The following is a 25,084-nucleotide window of genomic DNA, read 5'->3' on the forward strand; positions in this document are numbered from 1 at the left end:
CCAACTGACAATCAATTTTGTATGCAAGTATAACATGTGTGGAGATGAACCCCTTGGCTATTCCATCATCCATATTTTCATCTCATTCATATTTACGTTTTGCCTTTAATTACAATTTGTCCATTTAATTTAATATCGTCCAAACACAATCCCCCCTTTACTTTATTGTCAAATTAGTTAGAAATCAATTTAGTTTGTGTTTTTAAAGAATTTTGAGTCTTTTGGTTTGTCTTAATGTTTTAACGTTTAGTTTCACATTCTTTAAGTCTAGTTTAGTGTTTTATATTGTTTTTACGTTTTTGAGTCAAAAATCCAAGTGATTAACAATCCCTCCTAATCCCCGGTCCAGAACGATCCCTACTTATACTTATACTACAATTGTCAAAAAGAGGGTTTAATTTGTGCGCGTATAAATCTCGCATCAGCTGCAATCGGCACATTTTGATCCACCACAGGTGGTAGCTCGTAGTGTTTGAGGGAGGAAGAGAACAAGAAGAATAAGCAGGTGAAGATTTCTAAGTTAGCCATATGATAGCCCCTGAAAACCAGTCTAATATAGGAAATCGCCATTGCAAGCCAGTAAACAACCTCGTTTGATTATTGTAGTAGTACAAAACAATCATTTGTCTCCAGCTATCGCAAGCCCAAATATATATATATATATATCAAATCACAACCATACCTACATTATGGAAAAAAATAACACGACAATCAAATTCTATGGTGATGCTATAGAAAAAGTTGAAGACGACATTGAGGAAGAATGGGTAGCAACAGATGAGCCCTCTGGTGAATTCCTACAAACCGGACATGTCGCATTCATTTTAAGCCATTCGTCTATGCAACTAGCATGGAAATAATGATTACACTCTGGTATAGTCCTCAATGCTTCCATGGCCTCGTACTCACTCAAACATATTGAGCACGTGTTGTCATTGGGCTTCGGCAATCTCTTACTCTCTCCAAGCAAAGTCTTGGGGTACGATTGAATGGTTGGGCCATCAAGCCCTATTGTAACGAAGGTTGGTTGCCGAGAAGCTAAGGTGGAGAGATCCATGCTTGCCTGGTGGCGACGAGCGTGAGCCTTTATCCTGCCGAAGGCACAACTTGCGAGTCCAATGATGCACAAGAGTCCAGGTATTCCCACGCCTATGATTATACCATATTTTGCACTTCTTGGAAGACCTGAACGTGAAAGATCATAGGAATTGCAATTGGTTAGTTCATTTTCAATGGAATGGACATCTGTATTAATATAAGAACTTTCGTTAGTAAATAGATGGCAGAAGATATGTTTCTCTTGGAGTGTTTGACATGTAGATGTGAACATAAGTTGAGGAAAAAATTAAATAAATTTCAATATTTTGCAAAGTTAGAGTGTGTTTGGTACTCTACTTAAATTTAACTTTTTAAACTAAAAAACAATTTTGAAGTTTTATATCTTAAAAACTTGTTTGGTATGACTATTTTTAAAAACTGAACTCAAGGCTAACTCTTTTCTTTTCTCTCCCTCTTCCCCTCTCACTCCAAATCTCTCTCTCTCTCTTTTCTTCTTCTCTCCTCTTTTTTTTTACACCTTTTTTGGCTCTCCTCCAATCTGCTCTCTTCACTCTCTCAGTTCTTTCTCTCACTCCTCTTTCTTTCTATCTCGTCCGATCCTCTCTCTTCTTTCTATTTCCTTCAATCATCTCTTACTTTATTTCCTTATCTCTCCTCTTTCTCCCTCTCATCTCATGTGACCCCCTCTTTTTAGATCTCTTTGTCTAATTTAGGTCATAAGATTTAAAATTTTTAAATTGCAAACCAATCAAGTTTTTGAGTCTTAAAAAACATTGTTTTCAAGAAATGTTTTGAGAAATGATAAAAAATTTCATATAGAATATCAAACAGACCCTTAGATATTTTCCTAAGTTTTTAATTTTGTTTTCTTAACTAACACTTTATTTGAATGACCGGTGCATGAATTCAGATCATAAGTGGTGTTTAATTAAGAATTTTTTTTATTTTTTATAATCTAGTCTATTGATCACACTCTAAATTACAAAAAACTATATTACTAGTGTACAAAATTGTTTTATTGATCACTAGGTGATTCCAATGAATGAAGGTTTCACTCGTCTTTATATTTATATCAAGAATATGTAGAACAAGTGAACGTGTATTTAGTGTTTTAATCTCAATCTTTAATATCAAATTAAAATATTATGTTGATCAAGAGAACGAAAGTTAACTATCTTAAATTATTATGATCAAATGTTAAACTATGACAACTGCATTCAGGTCAGGTCAACACCTAATTTCTTTGAGAGGACATGATCATGACGTTAAAGGTTTTAAAACGGTAAGTTGGTATGCATGGAACTTTCAGTCAAGTTCCGCGCTTGTGCATCCCTTATTTCTTGTTTGACTACAAGAACACAGAGATCACAATAATCCCAAAAATCAAAGGTGGCACTTTAATAAAGCTACCAGGCTACGCGGCATTACCTAATTCCACGCAGTGGATTTGCTTTTTCTTCTTCTAACGACTGAACGATACGTTCAACCTCGAGGGGCACATGCAACATTACCCCTCCCCAAGCATCGACTTATTCAATATTTGCTTACTTGGCTAGACACAGTGTCCTCTCTTGATCGAGGTTCGTTCGACTCAGGTGGAATGTTCGTATTCTATGTACAATAGTCAACTAAACATAGAAGATGCAAAGTGATTTCACATTTCTCGGTTAAGTTCGAATAGCAGCACCTTTTGTCCCATAACACCGATCGAAGATGTATAAATGGTTACAAAGAATTACAGGATTGCAAGAAATCCTAAGTACAATAAGTCAACTCAGTTTAATTGTGCTGGCCGCACTTTAACAAGAATAATTATACCATGAATTAAGTAATTTGTATGTATCCTTCCTTTTAAAAAAGAAAAAAAATCTTTATTTTGATGAGTAAAGTTTATGTCTCATTGCAACTTTTTTTTTTAATTATAAAAATAAATAAATTAATTAAAAAGATTGTCTTACTGCCAATTTGAATCATATATTTGACAAAACTAAACTTTATTAAAAAATTTGTCTTACTACCAATGATCTAGATGAAAAAGTTAACAATCTAAACAACATATATATCGTAATGGATAATACTTGCATCCGCTAATGTGGGCATGCAAATATTCTCTTATTTACGAATAACGTATCTCGACCAAAAGAAAATTTGATATTACCCCTTGAAACTATATTTTCCTCTACTAAAACCCATCTCCTTTTGCTTTCTTGAATAAAGCTCATTGACTAGCCTCCAACTAAATAAATTCTTTAATTAAGTTTGACTTTTCAAATTGTGTAATTTTCAAATGCCTAAACTACCTCTATTAATACTTGGATGAGATTTTTGGATCAGTTACTTGTTATATCTATTTAATTAATTATATATATTTTACAAAATAATCATGTCATTCATTGTATATTCAATGTATTAACTTTCAAATTGTTATAACGTGCCAATTGAAAAATAATAATACTAATTTCATAATTTTGTGCATTACATATATAAGTTAATTTACCTACCAACACAACAATAAACCTAAAACAGCTTCGGCTAATATTCCAATCCCTAATACACAAAACAAAAGCTATATGTTCCGCACAATTCTTACCTACAAAATAGTCTAAGTTACCTATTACATCAAACCAAAATTTAAAGGGTCTAATTTACTTTCAAAATGGTCTAATTTACCTACATGATTTATGTGCATTAGATTAAAAGTTTATTTAATTGCCTACAAGCACAAACCCACAACATTCGAACATTATATAATATCACTATTTTTTTTTTTGGAATAGATAAATTAATTTAAATGTAGGTAAATTAGTATAATATTAATAAGTAGGTAAATTAATTTAAATGTAGGTAAATTAGTATAATATTTTATAAGTAGGTAAATTAGTATAATATTTTATAAGTAGGTAAATTAATTTAAATGTAGGTAAATTAGTATAATATTTGTATGTAGGTAATTACATGATTCAAAATGCAGGTTTATTAGTATAATATTTTATAAGTAGGTAAATTAATTTGTATGTAGATGATTATGTCACATCCCGGCCCGGGGGGGACCACTTCCCGGGCCCGCTCCACCACCGTAGCACGATATTGTCCGCTTTGGGCCCCGACCACGTCCTCATGGTTTTGTTTCTGGGAACTCACACGAGAACTTCCCAATGGGTCACCCATCCTGGGAATGCTCTCGCTGCGCTACTCGCTTAACTTCGGAGTTCCGATGGAACCCGAAGCCAGTGAGCTCCTAAAAGGCCTCGTGCTAGGTAGGGATGAGAATATACATTTAAGGATCACTCTCCTGGGCGATGTGGGATGTCACAATCCACCCCCCTTAGGGGCCCGACGTCTTTGTCGACACACTCGCGACCAGGGTTAGGCTCTGATACCAATTGTTAAACGAGTAGCGCACGAGAGCATTCCCAGGATGGGTGACCCATCGGGAAGTTCTCGTGTGAGTTCTCACAAACAAAACCGTGATGGCATGGTCGGTGCCCAAAGCGGACAATATCATGCTACGGTGGTGGAGTCGGGCCTGGGAAGTGATCCGTCCCGGGTCAGGATGTAACAAATCACATAATTCAAGCAATATTATTTTTTCCGTACAAGATTGTCTTTCTCTTTTAAATTTGGTAAATTAATTTATATATGTTGCTAATATTTATGATACAAGAAAGGTAAAATATCCATATGGATTTAATTGCTCATCATAATTAGGATGAGTAATAACATTTATTGACCAAATTAGGATTCTATGGCATAAGTTGTAATTGTACTTAGTTGGTCATATATTTGTCTACATGGTAGGCTATTTGAAATTTGGGTTTTATTTGAATGTTTAAATTTAGGTGAGTTTTTATTTGGAAAATAGGAGTTTCAAGGGCCAATATCTAAAGAACCCATAAATCAATGATCAATCTTCATTTGAAGATCACTCCTACAAAAAATAGTTCGAATTGGATTTCGTTTTATCATCCAAATGTATCAAATAAATGAAACGGTTCATCATGAATATGTTTCTTGGTATTTACACCATCGATTTGTTCTATACATTTGTATGATTAAATGATCTCCGATTGAAATAATTTTTTGTAGAGATATCTCCAATTGAAAAAAATTTAACAAGTCCAATTATTGATTCTACTTATAGTCACCCAAACTTGTATATTATAACCAAGAGTGAGTGTTATTAATAACTTTCAAGATGTGTTTAAAGATAAAAGATTTATTTATATAAGCCATGAAAATCAAGAGCAGAGTCAGCAGCTTAATTATATGCAAGTAACCTATAAAATAGTACGTATAGTGGAGTAATTGGAAAATTAACCTACCTTCACTCTTAGCCTTAGGAATAATCGAGCACACACTCAGCTCAGCATCTCTGTTAAACCCACAATCTCCACCACGGGCTTCACAATCACGACAGTCAGCCGTTGACCAAGTCAACCCAACACCATCCCCAACATGCCCATACAAATCCGGCATCTCATAAGTAGCTGTAGTCGGAACCATAACACTTGAAATCACCCGACACAAAACCTCTGACGGTGACGGTGACGGCGAAGCTGACGAAGACGACATTGACCGAAGCCAATTTTCGTACTCCCCCGACGGAACAGCCAACACCTTGTGATTCTCAGTGCTGAGACAGGATATAATCGGGGCTTCGAGCATCGACGTCGCGTGGCTTGCTCCTCCCAGTGAGGAGCAGTTGAGGAAGGTGAGGTTCTGGACTCTGCCGAAGTGGAACGGCGTGCCGTGGAGGTTGAAGGTGTTGTCTAGGAACCGTTTGGGGAGGCAGTGGTTGGGGTCGTTGATGTAAAGCTTTTGGAACTCGTAGTCGATGCGTTGGACTATGAAGTTGTCGGAAGATGCTGGGAGGGTGAGTGTGGTCATGATTGGGGTTTCGTTGCTGCATGAGAGGTCAAACCCTGGATTGTTGTACCCACAGCGTGGGGATTGGAGGTTTCGAAGCCAGAAAGGGAATCGAACCGGAGGTCCGCCGGAGCAGTTTGATGCAGGGCAGATGGAATAAGCCCTTGTTGGATGGAAGAAGAAGATCAAGAAAAGTAAGAATAATGAGAAGAGTTGTAAGGCAGCCATTTGATAGTACTGGAAGTTGTTTGGTGAAAGCCTTAGCCAGGTAGGCATTGTGTAGGGGTTCATAGCTGCTATATATGAGTGTCTTATAAATAAGAGTAAAATACTAACACGAAGACATTTAGGAGTAGATTATCTCCTCTCCTATTTTCATCCTCTTCTCTTTTCTCCTCTCATAGATTGCCTTTTTATCTTCTTCTAACTATTAAAAAATTATCACAAAAAGTTGACGTGGTTTTACCTAACCATTCAAATAAGAGAAGAAAGAATGAAGGAGAAACTAGGAGGGGAAAAAAATCCTATTCATAAGGACATGATATTGCGACAAACAAACATGGTATTTGGCCAAACAAAATTAATATATTTATTTCATTAAAATCCGACAACGAACATATTTATTAGTATACTTTTTTTTTTTAAGTACATTGATATTTTTATACTAAGAGAAGGAGGAGTTTAGATAAGCCACATAATAGGCAACCTAATTTGGTATCGAATTCACCATCCATAAATTTCATCTTTCACCTAAACTGTATATTTTGATAATTAGTATAGTAATTGGACTAGTCCAAATACCTAATGATGTGACAACTAAATGTAAATCGTTTGACATTTTAGCATTTTGATGGACGCAGATGGACGTCGTGACGTGCGTGTGGGTGGCGGTGGAAACTGGGGGAATGTCTCATGCCGCAAACTTACAAGGAGGGCATGGAAGAGGTCCAGCGTTTGATTATTTGATAGAAAAATGGCAAATTAAAGAAGTTGGGTCATTGAAGGCATTGAAGGCATTGAATGTCTTTCAAACTCATATGGAGTGACAGGAGAGACTAATCTTTGGTTTGTCTTGCACGGTTTTACAGTTTACCAAGACCCTTTTTAATTTTCTAGATTATGAGTAAGACTAGAATCACGACCTTAAGGAATCCTGGAGCTTCCAAAAATCAATTGATAATTAACAAGAAGAAACCATATTTCACAAGAACAAATTGACTTTAGAGTATTTTGTATTAGAAACTATACTTTCTGTGAGCAATCTGCCTCAGGCTTTGAGATTTATATTTGGTTATTATACAAAATAGTCCCTGAAATTTGCATGATCAATAAAATGGTACCTGAGATTGAAAATCAATAGAAATAGTCCCTAAGATTGTCCACCATCCATGATGTTGGTCATTCCATTAAAAACTCTTTGGGCAATTTTCAAAGCTTCGTAACTCAATCGATTCTTAACCAAATTCGACCCATAATACATCAAAATGAAGATAAAAAAATGTAGAACAAGATTATACATATTTGGAAGCCCAATGATTGTAGGAGATGGCCGGAAAATAGCCTGAAAGGTGACTGGTCCGCGGGAAAACTCGCGGGAAACTGGGTAAACTTTAAACGTTCATAACTTCTTCAATACTCAACGAAATCTAGTGATTCAAAAAATGAAAGTCATACTTCTCGACGAGATGAAGAGAATGGTATCTTTCTTTACTGCTAAATCGTCATGGTTTAGCCACTTTCGAACCATTTTCCAACCAAACCACGGCGAGTTAGCATTCGAAAAAGGTACCATTATGCTCGTCTCGTCAAGAAGTATTATTTTTGTTTTTGAATCACTCAATTTGTTTGAGTATTGAAGAAGTTATGAACGTTTAAAGTTTACTCAGTTTCCGGCGAGTTTTTCAGTTTTCCCGCGGACCAATCACCTTTTAGGCTATTTTCCGGCTATCTCCGACAACCATTGGGCTTCCAAATAGGTATAATCTTATTCTACACTTTCCTATCTTCATTTTGATGTATTATGGGTCGAATTTGGTTAAGAAAAGATTGAGTTACAAAACTTTGAAAATTACCCAAAATCATTTTTAACAGAAGGACATGGATGGTGGACAATCTCAAGGACCATTTCTATTGATTTTCAATCTCAGTGACCATTTCTATTAATCATACAAATCTCAGAGACTATTTTGTATAATAACCCTTTATATTTTATGTATTGGACCATATATAATATTAAGTCACATCTCAAATGTTTTGGGCAAAAAACCCCATTTAGCTATAAATAAAAAATCTCATGTGATCGAAATTACACTTTTATACAGTCCACTGATTTCATCAATGGGGTGCACAGTTGGTCACTATCAACTTTTTTATTAAATACCATTGAAAGTGTTAATATATGCCCACTTCGTAGTCTTATTTTTTCACCTATTTTTTAATGAAAATTTTAGTAACAAATTTAATCTTATGTAAAAAGGCTTCAAAAACCTTGTCAAAAGTTAATCCTTTATATATTCTTCGTAGTCAAAGAAAAAAAAAATAGAAAAAAATTTAAAAACTAAAATGAGAAACAAATCAAATCTCCCAATTTTGTCTCTTCATCCCCACCACTGTCAACTCTTTCTTCCTCCTCCATCTTCTATCTCTTCCGTCCACCCCACCCACCCCAAATTGTTTCTCTTTTTTCCCCTACTTTCAACCCTTAATTCTAAATTAGAATTGGGAAATTGAATTTTAAATCCAGATTTAGTGGGGGGAGAAAAAAAGAGGTAGAGATGAACATAGAAATGAGAAGAAAACAAATTAAAGGAAGATAAATTCCCCAGCGGCAAAGGGAAAAGAAGTTGCCGCCGTCATATGCAGTGCCTGGTTGTGGTTTTTTCGCTAGGTTGGATAGGGACATTCATAGCTGTTCCATTCTCTTAAAGTCAATTCAATCATTTTTATATTTATTTTATTTAGGAAACTGTTAGGTATATTTTAGGAATATAAGTAGGTGGGAAGAAAGCGTTTGATTTTTTTTTTTTTTTTTGACTTTTTATGATAGGTAAAAATATAACGCAGGTGGAAAAATAAAATTATGAAGTTGGCATAGTAGAACTCACTATTAATAACTCAACAAATAATTCATAGAAATGATTAACATTACTAAGAAAAAGAAGGAAAATAAATGGCAATGCACATGCGTGCATGAGTGATTGATCAAAATGTTTAATTTTCAAAAGTCTACCCATTTTTTTTTTATTCTAAAATATATTGATGTTTTGCCACTTAGTATTACAGTCTAGTAGTATTCATCTTTACTTGTAAGTGAGAGGTCTTATATTTGATTCTCGTCAAAGACAAATTTGAACCACATTATTGCTAACTCATTATCAGCCTAAACTCATTCCGTCTCCTTTAGTGTAGATAATATCATTTATTCAAAAAAAAAATTATATATATTGATGTTTTTGTTCTCTAAAGGGCGCATCCAAGTATTAATGGCGGAGCCACATATTAGGCTACTTTCACGCCCCTAAGTGGGACATGTCATGGCTTAGAGTTTGGCTTTGAAATCCATCCCATGAGCATCGATGTCGACGGCGGGGCACCAACGAAATTGACAAGGTCAGGGAGCGAGGGCTCGAGGCTTTGGTAGCATGGAGGCATTCTAGCTATGTGAGTACCATAGGAAGGACATGGCGTCGGCAGCCGAGAAGAGTGGAGGTCATGTTTGTGGCACGTTGTTAGATGACATTAAGGGGAATGTCATGAAGGAATGGACGTCAGTCATAAACAATAAAAAGAAAGAAAATGTGGCATTGAAAGTTCTGCATAAAACAAAAAAATTTCATACAATTGAATTGACAAAAACACAAATATATTTTTATCAATTGATATTAATTGTTTGGTTGGAAAAGATATTGAAGTCGCATTCATGACCAATGTTTTAGTATTGAGACTAAATTAGGCGGATTTTGTTGCATGTGGGAGTGGACTATAGACTAGCCTAGGCATTTGCGAGGTGCGCCTAGACTTCTGAGGTGAGTCTAGGCTCTTGAGGTACACTTGAGGCGTTGTCAAGGCGTTACTTGGGCATTTAAATTATTATTATTAAAAAAAGGTTTTTTTTTTTTTTTTGGTGAAATATTAGATCAACTTTTAAATATTTTTTAATTTGTCATATAAACTAAAATTTTAAGGAATTTGTTATATCAACTTTCCAAAATCATTAATTTGTCATCTCACCCTAACTCCATTAAATTTACCATCCAAAATAAGCCATTTTCCTTAAACATGACTCGCTTCAAAAGGTTTGTTCATGCATCTGCATTAATTTCACGTCTACATTTCTGTTACATTCTGACTATCTTAGTTGTCTAGTCAGCATTACGTGTGGATTTCCAGCAAGCTAGGCGTGCAATTTAAACCTACCCACGTGGGCTAACTGACAACTTTTTGCCGAATGTTTGTTTTCCACCCTTGATCTTTTCAGATCGTTTTGAAGCATGACACGTGACCTTTGTTGGTTGAAAAATGAACCACTGCTTTTGGGGTTAAGATCCCTAGCAGGTTTCATTTGGTTTTTTGGGGTTTCTAGATTTATTTTTCTAGAGAGAGAGAAGCGTTAAGGCTTCACCTTCCTCTTTGTTCTTCATTTATGAAACCCTAGTTGCAAGACTGTTTTCATGCATTAAACACCCAATCATTGAAGAATAGGGTTGCATTGTCTTTGGGGTTTTACATTAAATTTGTGGTGAAGTTATTCAAGTTTCAAATCTGATTATTGGCTCATTTTAGGATTCACATCAATTTCTTCCTCCAATTGTTTGACTGGAGAAACTGACTAGACATTGAATCCATATCTACATATCATTATCATAACATCATATGCATAATTGAGTTGGTTTCAGTGCCATAAGGTGAAGAGCTCAGGAGGAGTTGCCACTTCGTGAAGGCTGAAGGAATCCTCAACTTGTGCAAAGTAAGGTTACACAAAGGTAAAGTTGCTATGTAGACTATGTCTAGGAATTGAGCTTTGCGTGGTACTTTGTAAGAACTGTATTTGTATTAGGGGATTGAACTTAGTGAAGAGTGCCCAGTTTTTTAACCTAGAGGTGGGTTTTTTCGGACAAAAACTTCTTGTGTTGAAAGCCCTTTATTACTTGTCACATATATCATCTATATGGACATGCTACATGTACCTTTTAACTTGTTAATAGATACGTGCATGAAGTCATGCTCACTCAACACAACAATAACCTAAAGTAAACTAGTGAAGTGTTGACTAGGACATTTATTTATGTTTTAGATTGGAATATATAATCTATGTTTGGTTGACTAACAGATCTGTCTTAGTTGACTAGTATGCTTGACTAGTCAGTCCAGCAGATCATATTTTTTTTACAAGATATTCTGCCTGTACTAATTTCATCTAGTTTTCTGGTGCTGAAATCTCAACCTAAATCGTTGAATCCTGGTGAAGTAGACATCCATCAAACTACAAGCATAACGTATGTTTCTTTTGCAGTATGCAAGCCTTGATCACTGTTCTAACCCGTTTAATATTAATTTCATTTTGTTCATACTCTGCCAAAATATTAGGTTGCATTTATTGTTATTAGCATATTCGAACTTTTTTTTTATATACAAATTTTTCATTGATTGTTGATAAATATCCAATAATGCACTCTTCCATTCATCCATCTAGCTTGTATTCTATGATCCACTTCTTCGTTATTTTGCAAAATAGATCCAACATAATGAAAGCTTTCACTCTATACATCTTGATCTCCAATCCTCACCTCTATCTTATTTGGACCATACTCCCAATGAACTTGCTGATGTGATAGAAACTAACACACAAGTTAAACCCTTTTTAGATAATTGTAGTATACGTAAGTAGGGATCGTTCTAAGCTAGGGATTAGAAAGGATACTAATCAACACAGATTAGACTTAAAAACACAAAACTAGACTCTAATGACTCAAAACTGACCAGACTAACTCAAAACAACGCAAAACAAACAAATTGACTCAAAATAGGAACTAAAGGGTGATTTGGATGAATTCTAGACTTAACTTGACTCAAAACACTAACGGGGGACAGGTTTGAATGAATTTTAAAAATAAACTAACACGACACAATGGTGGTGGGTTTGGTTTGGATGAAATTTAAAACTAAAACTAAGTAACTTGTAGAAAACAAACTAATTGATACTAAAACTCAAAACAACGCAAAACAAACAAATCGACTCAAAATAGGAACTAAAGGGTGATTTGGATGAATTCTAGACTTAACTTGACTCAAAACACTAACGGGGGACAGGTTTGAATGAATTTTAAAAATAAACTAACACGACACAATGGTGGTGGGTTTGGTTTGGATGAAATTTAAAACTAAAACTAAGTAACTTGTAGAAAACAAACTAATTGATACTAAATTAGGGTGAATGAAGGGGGTAAAAGGCTAGTTAAAGGGTCCTTCTCCACATATGACACATATGCAACACAAATCGATTTCCAATTATTATTCCTATAAATCATGAATGACAATGCCCCAAGTTAACTGTGAACTGCACAAATTAACTATCAGATTTTCCTAAATTCATTGAATTGGACTCAGCGACGCAATCAAATTATTCTTATCAAGTTCACTGTATGAATTGCATGATAGAGATACGTATCAAAGATCATTAAGTTCTATGAAAATCATAAGCATTGACATAACATTCGTAACTATGAAAAACATGATACTCATGCCAGGAATTTACTTAACACAATCATGACCAGTGATTTCCACTACTTATAAATATAAGTTCATAACTATTAGGTGAAATTCCCGTGTATTTTAGCATCAAATTCATGAATGCAAACTAAGTAGGCATCCTTAATCAACATACAAGATATCAATCAAACAGATAAGTGAATTGCATTCACGATTTATGAAACAATAACTGGATGTAATCAATTCATATCACACATATGTTCATGGCTTTGAATTCACCTCTAGCTAAAACAAAATTAGTTCCACATGTCTATCATAACTGAAAACCAAATTAAAACAAACATTGAACTAAAAACGAAAGATAGAATACACCTAGAAATGCTCCAGCAATCCAAAGGCCTTGGATGGCAAGCACGACTCCAAGCTCTCCTTCCTTGCAAGCTGCAGCACACTTCTGTTTATTTCTCTATATTTTTCTCTCTAAAACTCTCCTACGTTTTGCGGCAAAGGTATGCATTTATAGGGCAGACACATGGCACCAATCCTTGGAGGACAAGGATAAGGCACGGCACAATTCTAGGAGAAAAGGAATTAAATTGTTTTCATGATTTCAGGACTTCTAGAATCAGATATGCATTGTTAAAACATGATAAGTACTCCTAAATTCAGATGGGAAGGATTTAGAATAGGATAAGGACTCATTTTTCAACTGGAGATGAGTTTAGAAAATGTTGGATTAAATAGGATAATGTTTGGATAATATGGGATAAGATAAGATAAGACTAGATAAGATAGGATAACGTTGGATAAGATCTCCTTGTTTTCAGCTGATTCCTTGTCTTCCAAGTCCTTGATTTAATTCTTCAGATTTGTAACACATTTTTAGCATCATTTGTCACCAAAAATGTCCATCCATTATGCTCCATACACATGATATCCAATCTAAGTCCAAAATTGCTCCAAATTGCTCCTTTTGGCCATTTATTGTCATCTTCACCAATTGAACCTACAATAATACGAAAATAAACTAAATCACTATAATAAATGGAAATTAACTAAGTAAATGCACAAAAATAAGATAACAAAGTCGCATAAATATGCTTCTATCAAATTCCCCCACACTTAGCTTTTGTTAGTCCCCAAGCAAAACAAAGAAAATAAAACATAACCTAAACCTTCCAACAATTGCCTCAGGGATTTCCAATGAAAACATGACATGTTAAAAATCACTACCCACATAGATTTTAGCCATCCTTACTCTTTAGTATACACTTAACCGCAGTCACCACTCACTAGCTCGCATTTAATCAATTACATCAATATTTGAAAGTAGTTACATGCCTTAGAGAAATCACTCAATTCCTCATTGGATATACTCTCTATTTTCACACAGATTTTCTGACTACACTCTCTATACTAAGTATACGTGAGAAGATTGATGTAAACATGTAGACTAGCACTCACATATGTTATAACAAAGAAGGCACTTTCTGGAATTATTAATACAACTTGTATATGATCTCATGAATGGAATGCCACTACATAGAAGCGAGAACCAGGGATTCCATATGCCCGTACCAATTTCAAACTCCACATATTGAATCACATAACAATCAAGATAGAAGTCTAAGGGTTGTAATGGGGCTAAAGTATTGGCTAACAAAGAAAGGTTAAGAATAAACAAAGGTTCTTAAAGTGATAGTAAGCAAAGTAATTAAATCAACACTTAGAATTCAACTTTTAATTGCAGAAATCAACTTTAAACACCCATGGGAGATTCACACAACACTTAGGGTCAAATTCACATTTTTGGAACCTTCTTCAACAGCCAACACTTGTGAGCTTATTCTCACTTCTTTTCAACCTCTTTTTTTCTTTTTCTGCACAACTTTTTCTTTTCTCTTTCTTTTTCCACATTTTTTTTCTTTCTTTTGAAACACAAAACATACTCCTTCACCAATTCAGAAAGACAAATTCTTCCCCTACACTTATTTTTCTGCATATTGTAGATCAAAAGGAATTCCCAACAAGTCATGCTCCAGTATTCTTTAAGAACAAGGGTATGGATAGTCCTATACTAGGCCAGGTAGGGATAATGCAGCTAACAAAGAAAATAGGCTAAATAAGGCTCAAGGGGGTTAAACCTACAATACATATGCAAGGGATAAGGCTTTTTGGCTTTGGTGGTAACTAAACAACTTTATCTTGTTATTTGTTATGCACTCAATTTTACGCTTTGAATGAAACAAGCATGAGTGCTAGTATTTGAAACTAAAATGATGAAATAGCATTCTAAGTAACAACCAAGCAAAGAAATAATGAGATCATGCAACAACTTTAAAAAACAAAAATATCAAGATTAATAACTCTCCAAACAAAGAATAGGCTCAAGTCTCTAAGGTTGTAGCATTAGTTTGAGTTTCTTCCTTCAAGCATGTTATAAAAACTGATTTTTCCTTTTTGTGATTACATATGAATTCGTAAATGACAACTACAACTAAGCATCAACCAAAGAGCATATCAAACATCCACCCATGTTTGTAACTTCCTTTAACAGTCATGCAATTAAAAACCAAATCATCATCATTGTGTTGGAATGTAACCTAAGACACAAACAATCAACAAAAACGACTCTTTTTGGTATTTTTTTTCAAAATTTTGTAATATGACACACACTAAAACACTTTAAAATAGTGAATAACAACATTAGTAGTGATAGGTGGTGAATTTCAAAAATACGTCATGAAAAGCATCTATTTACCCCCCCCCCACTTAAACCAAACATTGTCCTCAATGTTGCAACCATAGACGCACACGCAAGAAATCAAACAACTAACACACATGACAATAATGGCAAAGTAAAAGCAATAAAGAGTAGGGTTAAGGAACACAAATCTGGTTTTGGAGCCGGAGATTCCTAGGCCTTCTTTTATTTAATCGCATAGGTTGCCTCCCAAGAAGCGTTTGCTTTAACGTTTTCCAGCTGGACGATACCACCTATTAAGCTCCACTAGGGTCCATGGCATGAAGGGGTATGTCCTCCATGGCATGCACCTCAAAACACTCGTGTATTAGATCTATGAATGGAAGGGGATAGTGATCCTTCCTAATTGTGGCGTTAAGCTTCCTAAAGTCAATGTAAACTCTCCCACCAGCTTGGATTCGATTGGGCACCTGAACCAAAGAAGGTAACAACCTATTAGTTGAAATGGATATTGGAATTGGAATAAGTGGCTCACCGATGCACTGCGATGAAGACTCAAAAGTAGTTGCACTGTCAACAATTTCAGAGGTGGTGTTCTCAACCTTGGGTGTTTTGAGGGTAGTGGCTTGTCCCGTGTGATCCACTCTAATTTCCTTTTTAATGGTGGTTTTAAATACATCCTTCTTGATACGTGTTGAACGTTCTTGCCCTATATTTTTAATCACATTAATGGCAAAACAAGAAGAACATCATTAGGATACTTAACAGATTCAAAATCATTAAAATTAATCACATCACCATCAAACTCCATAGTTAATGCTCCCTTGGACACATCAATCTTGGTTTGGGCTGTTTTCATGAAAGGTCTTCCAAGTAAGATTGGCAATGATGTAGAGTGGGTCGAATCCTTCATCTCAAGCACATAAAAATCTGCTGGAAAAATCAAATGGTCTACATGCACCAAAACATCTTCCAAAACTCTTTTCGGATATGCATTAGATCGATTAACCAATTGAATAATGACACCATCATTTTTAAGCTCTCTTAGATTCATAGATGTATAAACGGAATATGGCATGACATTAATGGAAGCACCTAAATCTAGCATAGCATGTTCAAACCTTGTATTACCAATAACACAAGGGATAATGAAACTACCTAGATCTTTGCATTTAAGAGGCAAGCTTTCGTTGCAAAAATGCAGAGACATTTTCATTAACATGTACGACCTCCTTCTCCGGAATCCGTTTCTTTATTGTACAAAGCTTCTTTAAAAACTTAGCGTACTTCGGAACTTGCTTTATTGCATTAAGAAGCGGGATATTAACTTGTACGTTTCTGAAGGTTTCTAAGATATCTTTTTCACTCTCTTCTTTCTTTAATTGCATAAACCTGCGAGGAAAAGGTACATTTGGTGGAATAGGGTTAGAAGGAATTTGATTCGAACCAACCTTACCTGAGTGGGATTGCATGGGATTCTTAGGGGGCTGTGACAAGGGTTATTCTTCCCTTGCCGTGGCTTTATCCTCCTCTTCTTTTTCTTGCAACAACTTTTTGTCCTCCTTTTGGCTTGATTTGAACGTTTGTGGGTCTGTTCCAACCTCCTTGGCACTTCTTAACGTGATTGCCTTGGCGGTTTCAAATCCTCCATTTGGATTTACAACGGTTGAACTAGGTAGTTTGCCTTGTTCTCTAAATTGTCCCATGAATTCTGCTATTTGCCCTATTTGATTCTTCAATTCACCTACCTTCTTGGCTTGATTTTGTAATCCCTATGTCAACGAAGTTAATATTTGAAGAATTTTATCGTTATCCATTGACGAACCTGAATTTGGTTGGGCAGATTGTGGTTGAGGTTATGTTGGTGCAAATGGCCTTTGAAATATCCCAGGGTTTGGCTATCTAAATCTGCCTTGTTGTTGAGTTTGTTGATGCTCCCTCCACTTCATATTTGGGTGCTCTCTCCAGCCTGGATTGTAAGTGTTGGAGTATGGATCATACTTTGGCTGATTGTGGCCTTGATACCCATTGGCGTTGGCACTTTCCCATCCCCCATTCTTTATCAATTGAGGGCATTGATCAGATGGGTGTCCTTGCATAGAGCACACGCCACAAGTACTATTTCCTTGCACTTTTGATCATTCCACAACTTGTGACAAAAGAATAGAAAGATTAGCTATTTGAGATTGAAGTTCTGAAATTGAACTTACCTCATTAACTTCTTGTTGCCGTAGGGGGTCTCTTTGTCGAATTCCTTCGTATTGTTGTGCATTCAAGGCTCGATTTGCAATTAAGATCTTTGCATCAACTGGTGTTTTGTCAACCAAAGCACCTCCTACCGAGGCATCTAGCATTTGTCTCTAAATTGGAAGAAGTTCTTTGTAGAAATATTGAATTAGAAGCTCTTCTTTCATTTGATGTTGAGGGCATAATGCAAGGAGAGTCTTGAAACGCTCATAATACGCTGGAAATGATTCTCCTTGGCCTTATTGAATTCCACTAATCCTCTTCCTCAAAAGAATGACTCTCGAAGTTAGGAAGAATTTCTCTAAGAACACAAATTATAAAGGATTAGAAAGGATCATTCTAGGCCAGGGATTAGAAAGGATGCTAATCAACACAAATTAGACTTAGAAACACAAAACTAGACTCTAATGACTCAAAACTAACCAAACTGACTCAAAATAGCGCAAAACAAACAAATTGACTCAAAACAGGAACTAAATGGTGATTTGGACGAATTCTAGACTTAACTTGACTCAAAACACTAACGGGGGACAGGTTTGAACGAATTTTAAAACTAAACTAACACGACACATTGGCAGGGGGTTTGGTTTGGACAAAATTTAAAACTAAAACTAAATAACTTGCAAAAAAACAAACTAATTGATACTAAATTAGGGTGAATGAAGGGGGTAAAAGGCTAGCTAAAGGGTCCTTCTCCACACATGACATATATGCAACACAAATCGATTTCCAATTATTATTCCTATAAACCATGAATGACAATGTCCCAAGTTAACCGTGAACTGCACAAATTAACCATCAGATTTTCTAAATTCATTGAATTGGACTCAGCGACGCAATCAAATTATTCTTATCAAGTTCCTTATATGAACTGCATGATATAGATACATATCAAAGATCATTAAGTTCTATGAAAATCATAAGCATTGACATGACATTCGTAACTATGAAAAACATGATACTCCTTCCAGGAATTTACTTAACACAATCATGACTAGTGATTTCCACTACTTATAAATATAAGTTCATAACTATTAGATGAAATTCCCATATATTTTAGTATCAAATTCATGCATGCAAACTAAGTAGGCCTTCTTAATCAACATACAAGAATAAGTTATCAATCAAATAGATAAGTAAATTGCATTCACGATTTATGAAACAATAACTGGATGTAATCAATTCATATCACACATATGGTCATGGCTTTGAATTCACCTCTAGCTAAAACAAAATTAGTTCCACATGTCTATCATAACTGAAAACCAAATTAAAACAAACATTGAACTAAAAACTAAAGACAGAATACACCTAGAAATGCTCCAGCAATCCAAAGGCCTTGGATGGTAGGCACGGCTCCAAGCTCTCCTTCCTTGCGCACTGCGACCCACTTCTGTTTATTTCTTTATATTTTTCTCTCTAAAACTCTCCTAAGTTCTGCGGCAAAGGTAAGCATTTATAGGGCAGACACATGGCACCAATCCTTGGAGGACAAGGATAGGGCACAACACAATTCTAGGAGAAAAGGAATTAAATTGTTTTCATGATTTCAGGACTTCTAGAATCAGATATGCATTGTTAAAACATGATAAGGACTCCTAAATTCAAATGGGAAGGATTTAGAATAGGATAAGGACTCATTTTGCAACTAGAGATGAGTTTAGAAAATGTTGGATTAAATAGGATAATGTTTGGATAATATGGGATAAGATAAGATCTCCTTGCTGTTAGCTGATTCCTTATCTTCCAGCCTTGATTTAATTCTTCCATATTTGTAGCACATTTTTAGCATCATTTGTCACCAAAAATGTGCATCCATTATGCTCCATACACATGCTATCCAATCCAAGTCCAAAACTGCTCCAAAATGCTCCTTTTGGCCATTTATTGTCATCTTCACCAATTGAACCTATAATAATATGAAAATAAACTAAATCACTATAAAAAATGGAAATTAACTAAGTAAATGCAAGGAAATAAGAACAAAGTCGCATAAATATGCTCCTATCACTTGCCCATATGCTCTATTTTTGACCGACTTAGGCGAAGACCTTTAACTTCCAATAGTTCCTAGCAAAAGGTTAAGCTTCGGATTCACCTCCTCCTATGTTTCATCTATCAACATAATATCATCTGCGAAAAGCATACACCATGGGGGTATTTTCTTGAATATGTCCCCTTAACTCATACATCACCAATGCAAAAAGGCAAGAATTTAAATTTGAGCCTTGGATTAACCCTACGATTATGGGAAAACTTTCAATTTGTCCTTCATGAATTCTTAGTATAAAAATAATCAAAGTTACAATTGTTCTTCAATAGTTCATTTTTGCTCACCACCTCATTGATTAATGTTAGATTAGTTTAATGTAGTTAATCTACGATAAAAATCTTGAAATTTAAACTTACATAATGACAATCAATGTGGTAGTAAACATCACCACCACTTAGGGATGGTGACAAAAAATATTCCTCAATTCATTAAAACAATAACGAAATTCCAAATAAGCCTTTGCAACAAAACAAAGTGTTGTTTTGGTACCTAAAATTAAAAGCATGGATTGATTTATAATTTTGTACACTCACTACTCCACAAGCAGAAGCAAGTTGAAAACATGACATATCTATTATACTTTAAAAATATTGCAGTTGAAAAACAAGTGAAAGATGGCATTAGCTGATGCCAATTGTTGGTACATGAAAAACAATAAACAAGATGCCTCCGAACCCCCTTCCCTTTTTTACAACTCAATTGTAAATCAATGAATCGCGTGGTCATCTCGACAAACTCTACATTCGAAAGAAGAGCAGACATGTTGCACAATCTACTTTGCCCCAAGCAACTGAATCCATTGATGCTTGAGCACTTATGTATAGTTCCAGCCTCTTTATGAAGACAACACATATTTCCATTACTACCGGATCCTCATTCAGTACGTAATGGGGACAACTGCTTTGTCTGCTGCAAGAATTTAGAGTCAATCCAGAGTCAGTACTAGTTTCTTTCTTCAAAGACGATCAATTTTCAACACAATCACAATAAGAGAAGACAACCATTGAAGAAATGGTCAAGTAAGCTTCGTCTTTCCTATCTCCAACTTCACAATAGATTACAAAAATGGGAATGGCTATAAATTTACGCAAACTTGCACATACCATATTGACATAAAGCCAGCAGCATAAATCCTCATGTTAATTCAAGACCAAAAAAACTTACCAACATAATACGAGTGTACAAATATTGGTCTAATAAAAGATACAACAAAGATTCTATATGCAATGCTAATTTTAATTCAAAAGACTCACCAATCCACTTAGATATGAATCATCATTGTGTATCTGTCACAAAAATATAATACAAAGGGTTTCCACCTTTCTCAACATCTTGAGCAAGTTTACTTAGAGCCAAACCAAATGCATATGAATCATCAGTCTACTTACCTATATCCTAATCAATTTCTAAAATGTACGTAGGTACAAATAACTACAGAACCTGATAAAAGAAGGAAATAGAAAGAAAATCGATTATGTAGGAAGTAGATTAGTAGGAGCATAAATGGGTGCTTAACCAATGATCTATTCTATCAAGACAGAAGTAGATTCTGCAAGGTTGAGTTTCGGGAATATTGCCTATTTTTTAAGTTTTAGGTCTTATGTACCAAAGATAATGCTTCGGGTTGTGATGCACCTCTTGGCAGGCTCTGATTCTACCATATGTTGTAAAACAAACCTTAGAATGGGTGAAAGATAAAGACACACTTGGGTTCAAAAGGTTTCACTTAAACCATACGAGTCTTTTTGGTACATCCCTGCTGAAGCAGGGCATGTCATTCAGTAGGCTCCAACCAAAACTGCATTAGGCCACTTGGTAGAATCTAACTAAACTGGGTCTATAATGTTCGAGTACCTCCAGTCGAGTCATCAAGGTACCTATCTCTCACACTTGGGCTAGTAATCAAATTCAATAATTTGGTAAACTTCCACTTTTTACAATGTTGCTTTAGGAGTAAGTTATAAAAAATGGAAGGACGAGAAAACTATTCTCCAGTCAAAATTCAATCGGATTTATAAACTTCAAAATCGTACTCATTCATGAACGTAAAGGTTTCAATCATGTCTTGCTTCGGGCAAGAGATCATCTTTGCATGGTTGAAACAGTCCGTAGAACGAGCCAAAGAGCCATGGAATCCTTGTTCAAGAGGTATTTTCATTTGTAATGCTTCGGCCATAAGTCTTCTTATGAAGATCATGGTTGAGGCTTATTCAACTCTTCCATGCCATTGTTGGCTTCAATGGCTTCTCAGCTTCTTGATAGTCAAGTGGAGATTCATGTCTTGTACCCACATAAAGTGGTTTTTGTTGGAAATATCCAAATCAGTGAAATTGAACTTGTGATGGTTCGTCCATCCATTGATTGGACAAAATTGTGATTTATGTTATGAGAAATAATACATTATAAGCATCAAAGGTAGAAAATTTCAAGGTCTAAGATATGGTTTACATGAAAAACTTCGGCTTTCAAGGGCATTAAATTCGAAACTACAGGTTCGAGTTTAGTTATGAATTTCCGGTTCTAAACGGGGGTACCTATAAGAACACAGAATACAATATACAACTAAGTGTAGTAGATTTGGGTTGCTTTAGGAACTAAATATGAGTGCTTTGGGACTATGAAAGTGAGTCAACAATTTGACGAAAAGAATAAAATATTGAATTGTCAATGTCTAAAAGTAGACTTCAAGCCAATAATTGTGGATGTCTTGTCAGATTAATCAATTGTTGGTAACTTTAATTAATTCGATAGATTTTAACCATTCAGCTTTGATCGTTGAAGCAAAATAATGATGTTCGAGCCATATTAGCTTTGATTGGCTTTGGGCCAAGCGATCACTAAATTATAGCCTAATACATAGTTAACCAAAAACGTCCCAAAAATATTTAGGTAGGTAAAGAAGCAAAGGATGCCAAATTATGGTATTGGATTGAAAAAAAAAGTATGCAGCCCAGCACAGTTGGGCTAGCTACAGTACACAAGGCCCTGCGGCAAAGCTGCAGGCTTGTTGGTTCGGGGGAAAGGCAACACAACAGCCCAATTTAGCTGTAAACCAATGGGCCGTTGGTTGGGAAGAGCCCAGTAGCACAAGGCTGCAGGCTTTGGGCCTAGTCATGGAGAGGCTAGCTTTCGCTAGCTTCAAGTTTGACGGGGGACAAGCCCAGCAAACATTGGCTTGTTGGGTGGTGGGTCGAAGGCACGAAACAAGCCCAACACGTGTTGGAATGTGAGTAGCCCAACAAAAAAGTTGCTGGCACTATGGCCTTAGAAAGGCAACAGGCTTAGCAAGTCAAACCTAAGCTAGAAGCCTGGCCCACACATGCATCAAAGCCCAAATGGCTACTACATCACGGTGACATCAGAACGACATTGTTCAAACGCCCAAGCCTCGAGCTGCAGCCTCAACTTGGCGTCAGATCAGCGTGGTTTTGAGTGGTGGCTCAGCTGTAAATTTCCCAAAATTTTTATTTTTTCAAATTTCCTTGGGTTTTAAAACCCCTAATCACTTCTAACTTCTTTCGATTATTTGACTTACAAAGTCCACATAACAAATTTATAATTGCATAATGCATGAACGTATGTGTGTGTGTGTGTATATATATATTGACAAATATATGAACATATACAATATATATATATATATATATATATATATATATCAGAAGGTAACTATAAATGTAGGGAGTTCATGTATTATGAGGAATGTTTTCATACTTCATGGTCGTTTTAAGTATCTTAATATATTCTAAAAGAACTTGATTGGTGGAAAACAACTAAGCCTTTGAATTTATAGAAAATCCTTCTCAAAAAGCCAGAATTGCATCTCCAATGCTTTGTATCACGTTCAACAAAGAAAAATTAAATTGCATCAATAACATGTAAACCAATTCAATAAAATAATAAGTTAATCATAAAAAGAATGATTAAAAAGTAATACTCCACTTAATTGAAGAACAAACTCTTTTTAGGTCAGCGTCAAGAGTGTGTTGATAACATTGTAGACTTAATTTACTTAATGAGCAAGGGAGTGCGGTGGCATAGAGGAGAAAAGAGAGAGGTGTGATATGAGGTGTGTATTCTCACCCTCATTGTGCCTTTATTTATAGTAGTAGGGAATGTAAATTTCTTACCCTAATAGAATTACAACTCTAATAGGATAATATCTAATCTAAGAGATATGGTAGAATCCCACAAGGATATCTCATATATGATAGGATTTACACAATCACATTCTTGAACTAATAAGATTGGAACATCGTTTTTTTTCCATTGCAAAGATATTCACATATTTCGATGGCAGTGGCACCCCCTTGATTATGACGTTATAAAGTTAAACTTTGATGGCTCTGTCCCTCCGGAGAGGAGTATTTATCAAATATAGCCAAAAATAAACTCTTAATTTCAAAAATGTCATTTTTTATAAAAACTTTCAAACATATCCAAAATTTACTTAAATAGACACAAATACCCTCAAATTTAACAATTAAATAAATTAAAGACTTTTTAGCTATTATTGCCTCAAGCTCCAGTCCAACTTCACCTTCACTTCTACAATCCACCACCACAACCCTATGCCCTTTGACCTCCTCATCACTGACGTTGAGTGCCGTCGTGGCTACCGCAAGTAGGAGCAGCAGAATTTCAATCATGCCTTCAATGCCTTTTTTCTTACTAATATCATTTTTAGTTTTAAATATAAAAATAGTTTTTAAAGTCAATCCATATGTCATTATATGATTGTATTTGTTAGACCCACATGACTCCACATCATCACACTAACAGAGCAATTGACATATTTTTTACAAAAAAACTCAAATAATCAAGATGGACAAATTCAAAGAAAGACTAAAATGATTCACGATAGATAAATTTAAGAACACTACTATTGATTATCATTAATGGTTAAGGAACAGATTAAGGAATTATGTTAAACTCACAAATCATTTTGGCTAAAAAGCCTTAATTTGTTTGATTGTTAAAATTTAAGGGTATTTGCGTCTATTTAGGTGAAATTTTGGATATATTTAAAAGATTTTATAAAAAGTGACATTTTTGAAATTAAGGGTTAATTTTTAGCTATATTTAATAAATAAGCTGCCGTTGTCTTTGTGTTAATGAATTATACGAGTAGGGTTATTGGTGCTGGTGCTTTAGACCTAGAAGGAGTAACTATTTCAAGGGCTGAGGTTATGGGTTCGAGTGAAAGATTAAGGTTTGACATACGCAAAGGGCTTCAAGACATTCCGGTGGAGGGAGATTTCAATGTTAATCATCTGTGTGGTTCAAGGAAGATGGGATGTCCCTTGGAATCTAAATTCGATTTTTTTTTTTTAGGATATCCGTGGGTGGTCTCAGAGAGGAAATTTTTTTTTGTAGCGGATGCGTTAGCTCATCTAGGTTTCACTCTTGAAAATCCGCATTTCATGGATCATTGTCTCCCTAAACGC

General features: G+C 35.3%; 1 protein-coding gene across 1 annotated transcript; it reads right to left on the reverse strand.

Moving 5' to 3' along the window:
- Positions 1-574: 574 nt before the first annotated feature.
- Positions 575-6,153, reverse strand: LOC103938174 (RING-H2 finger protein ATL20). Its single transcript, XM_009348167.3, has 2 exons — positions 5,382-6,153; positions 575-1,185 (listed from the first exon to the last, which is right to left on the reverse strand). The coding sequence occupies exons 1-2, from the start codon at positions 6,151-6,153 to the stop codon at positions 719-721; spliced, it is 1,239 nt and encodes a 412-aa protein (XP_009346442.2). The 3' UTR covers positions 575-718.
- Positions 6,154-25,084: the final 18,931 nt, after the last annotated feature.

This window comes from the organism of the source record quoted next, unplaced genomic scaffold, assembly GCF_019419815.1.
Source record: "Pyrus x bretschneideri cultivar Hongxiangsu unplaced genomic scaffold, Pyrus_bretschneideri_v1 Contig42, whole genome shotgun sequence".
NCBI classification, from domain to species: Eukaryota; Viridiplantae; Streptophyta; class Magnoliopsida; order Rosales; family Rosaceae; genus Pyrus; species Pyrus x bretschneideri.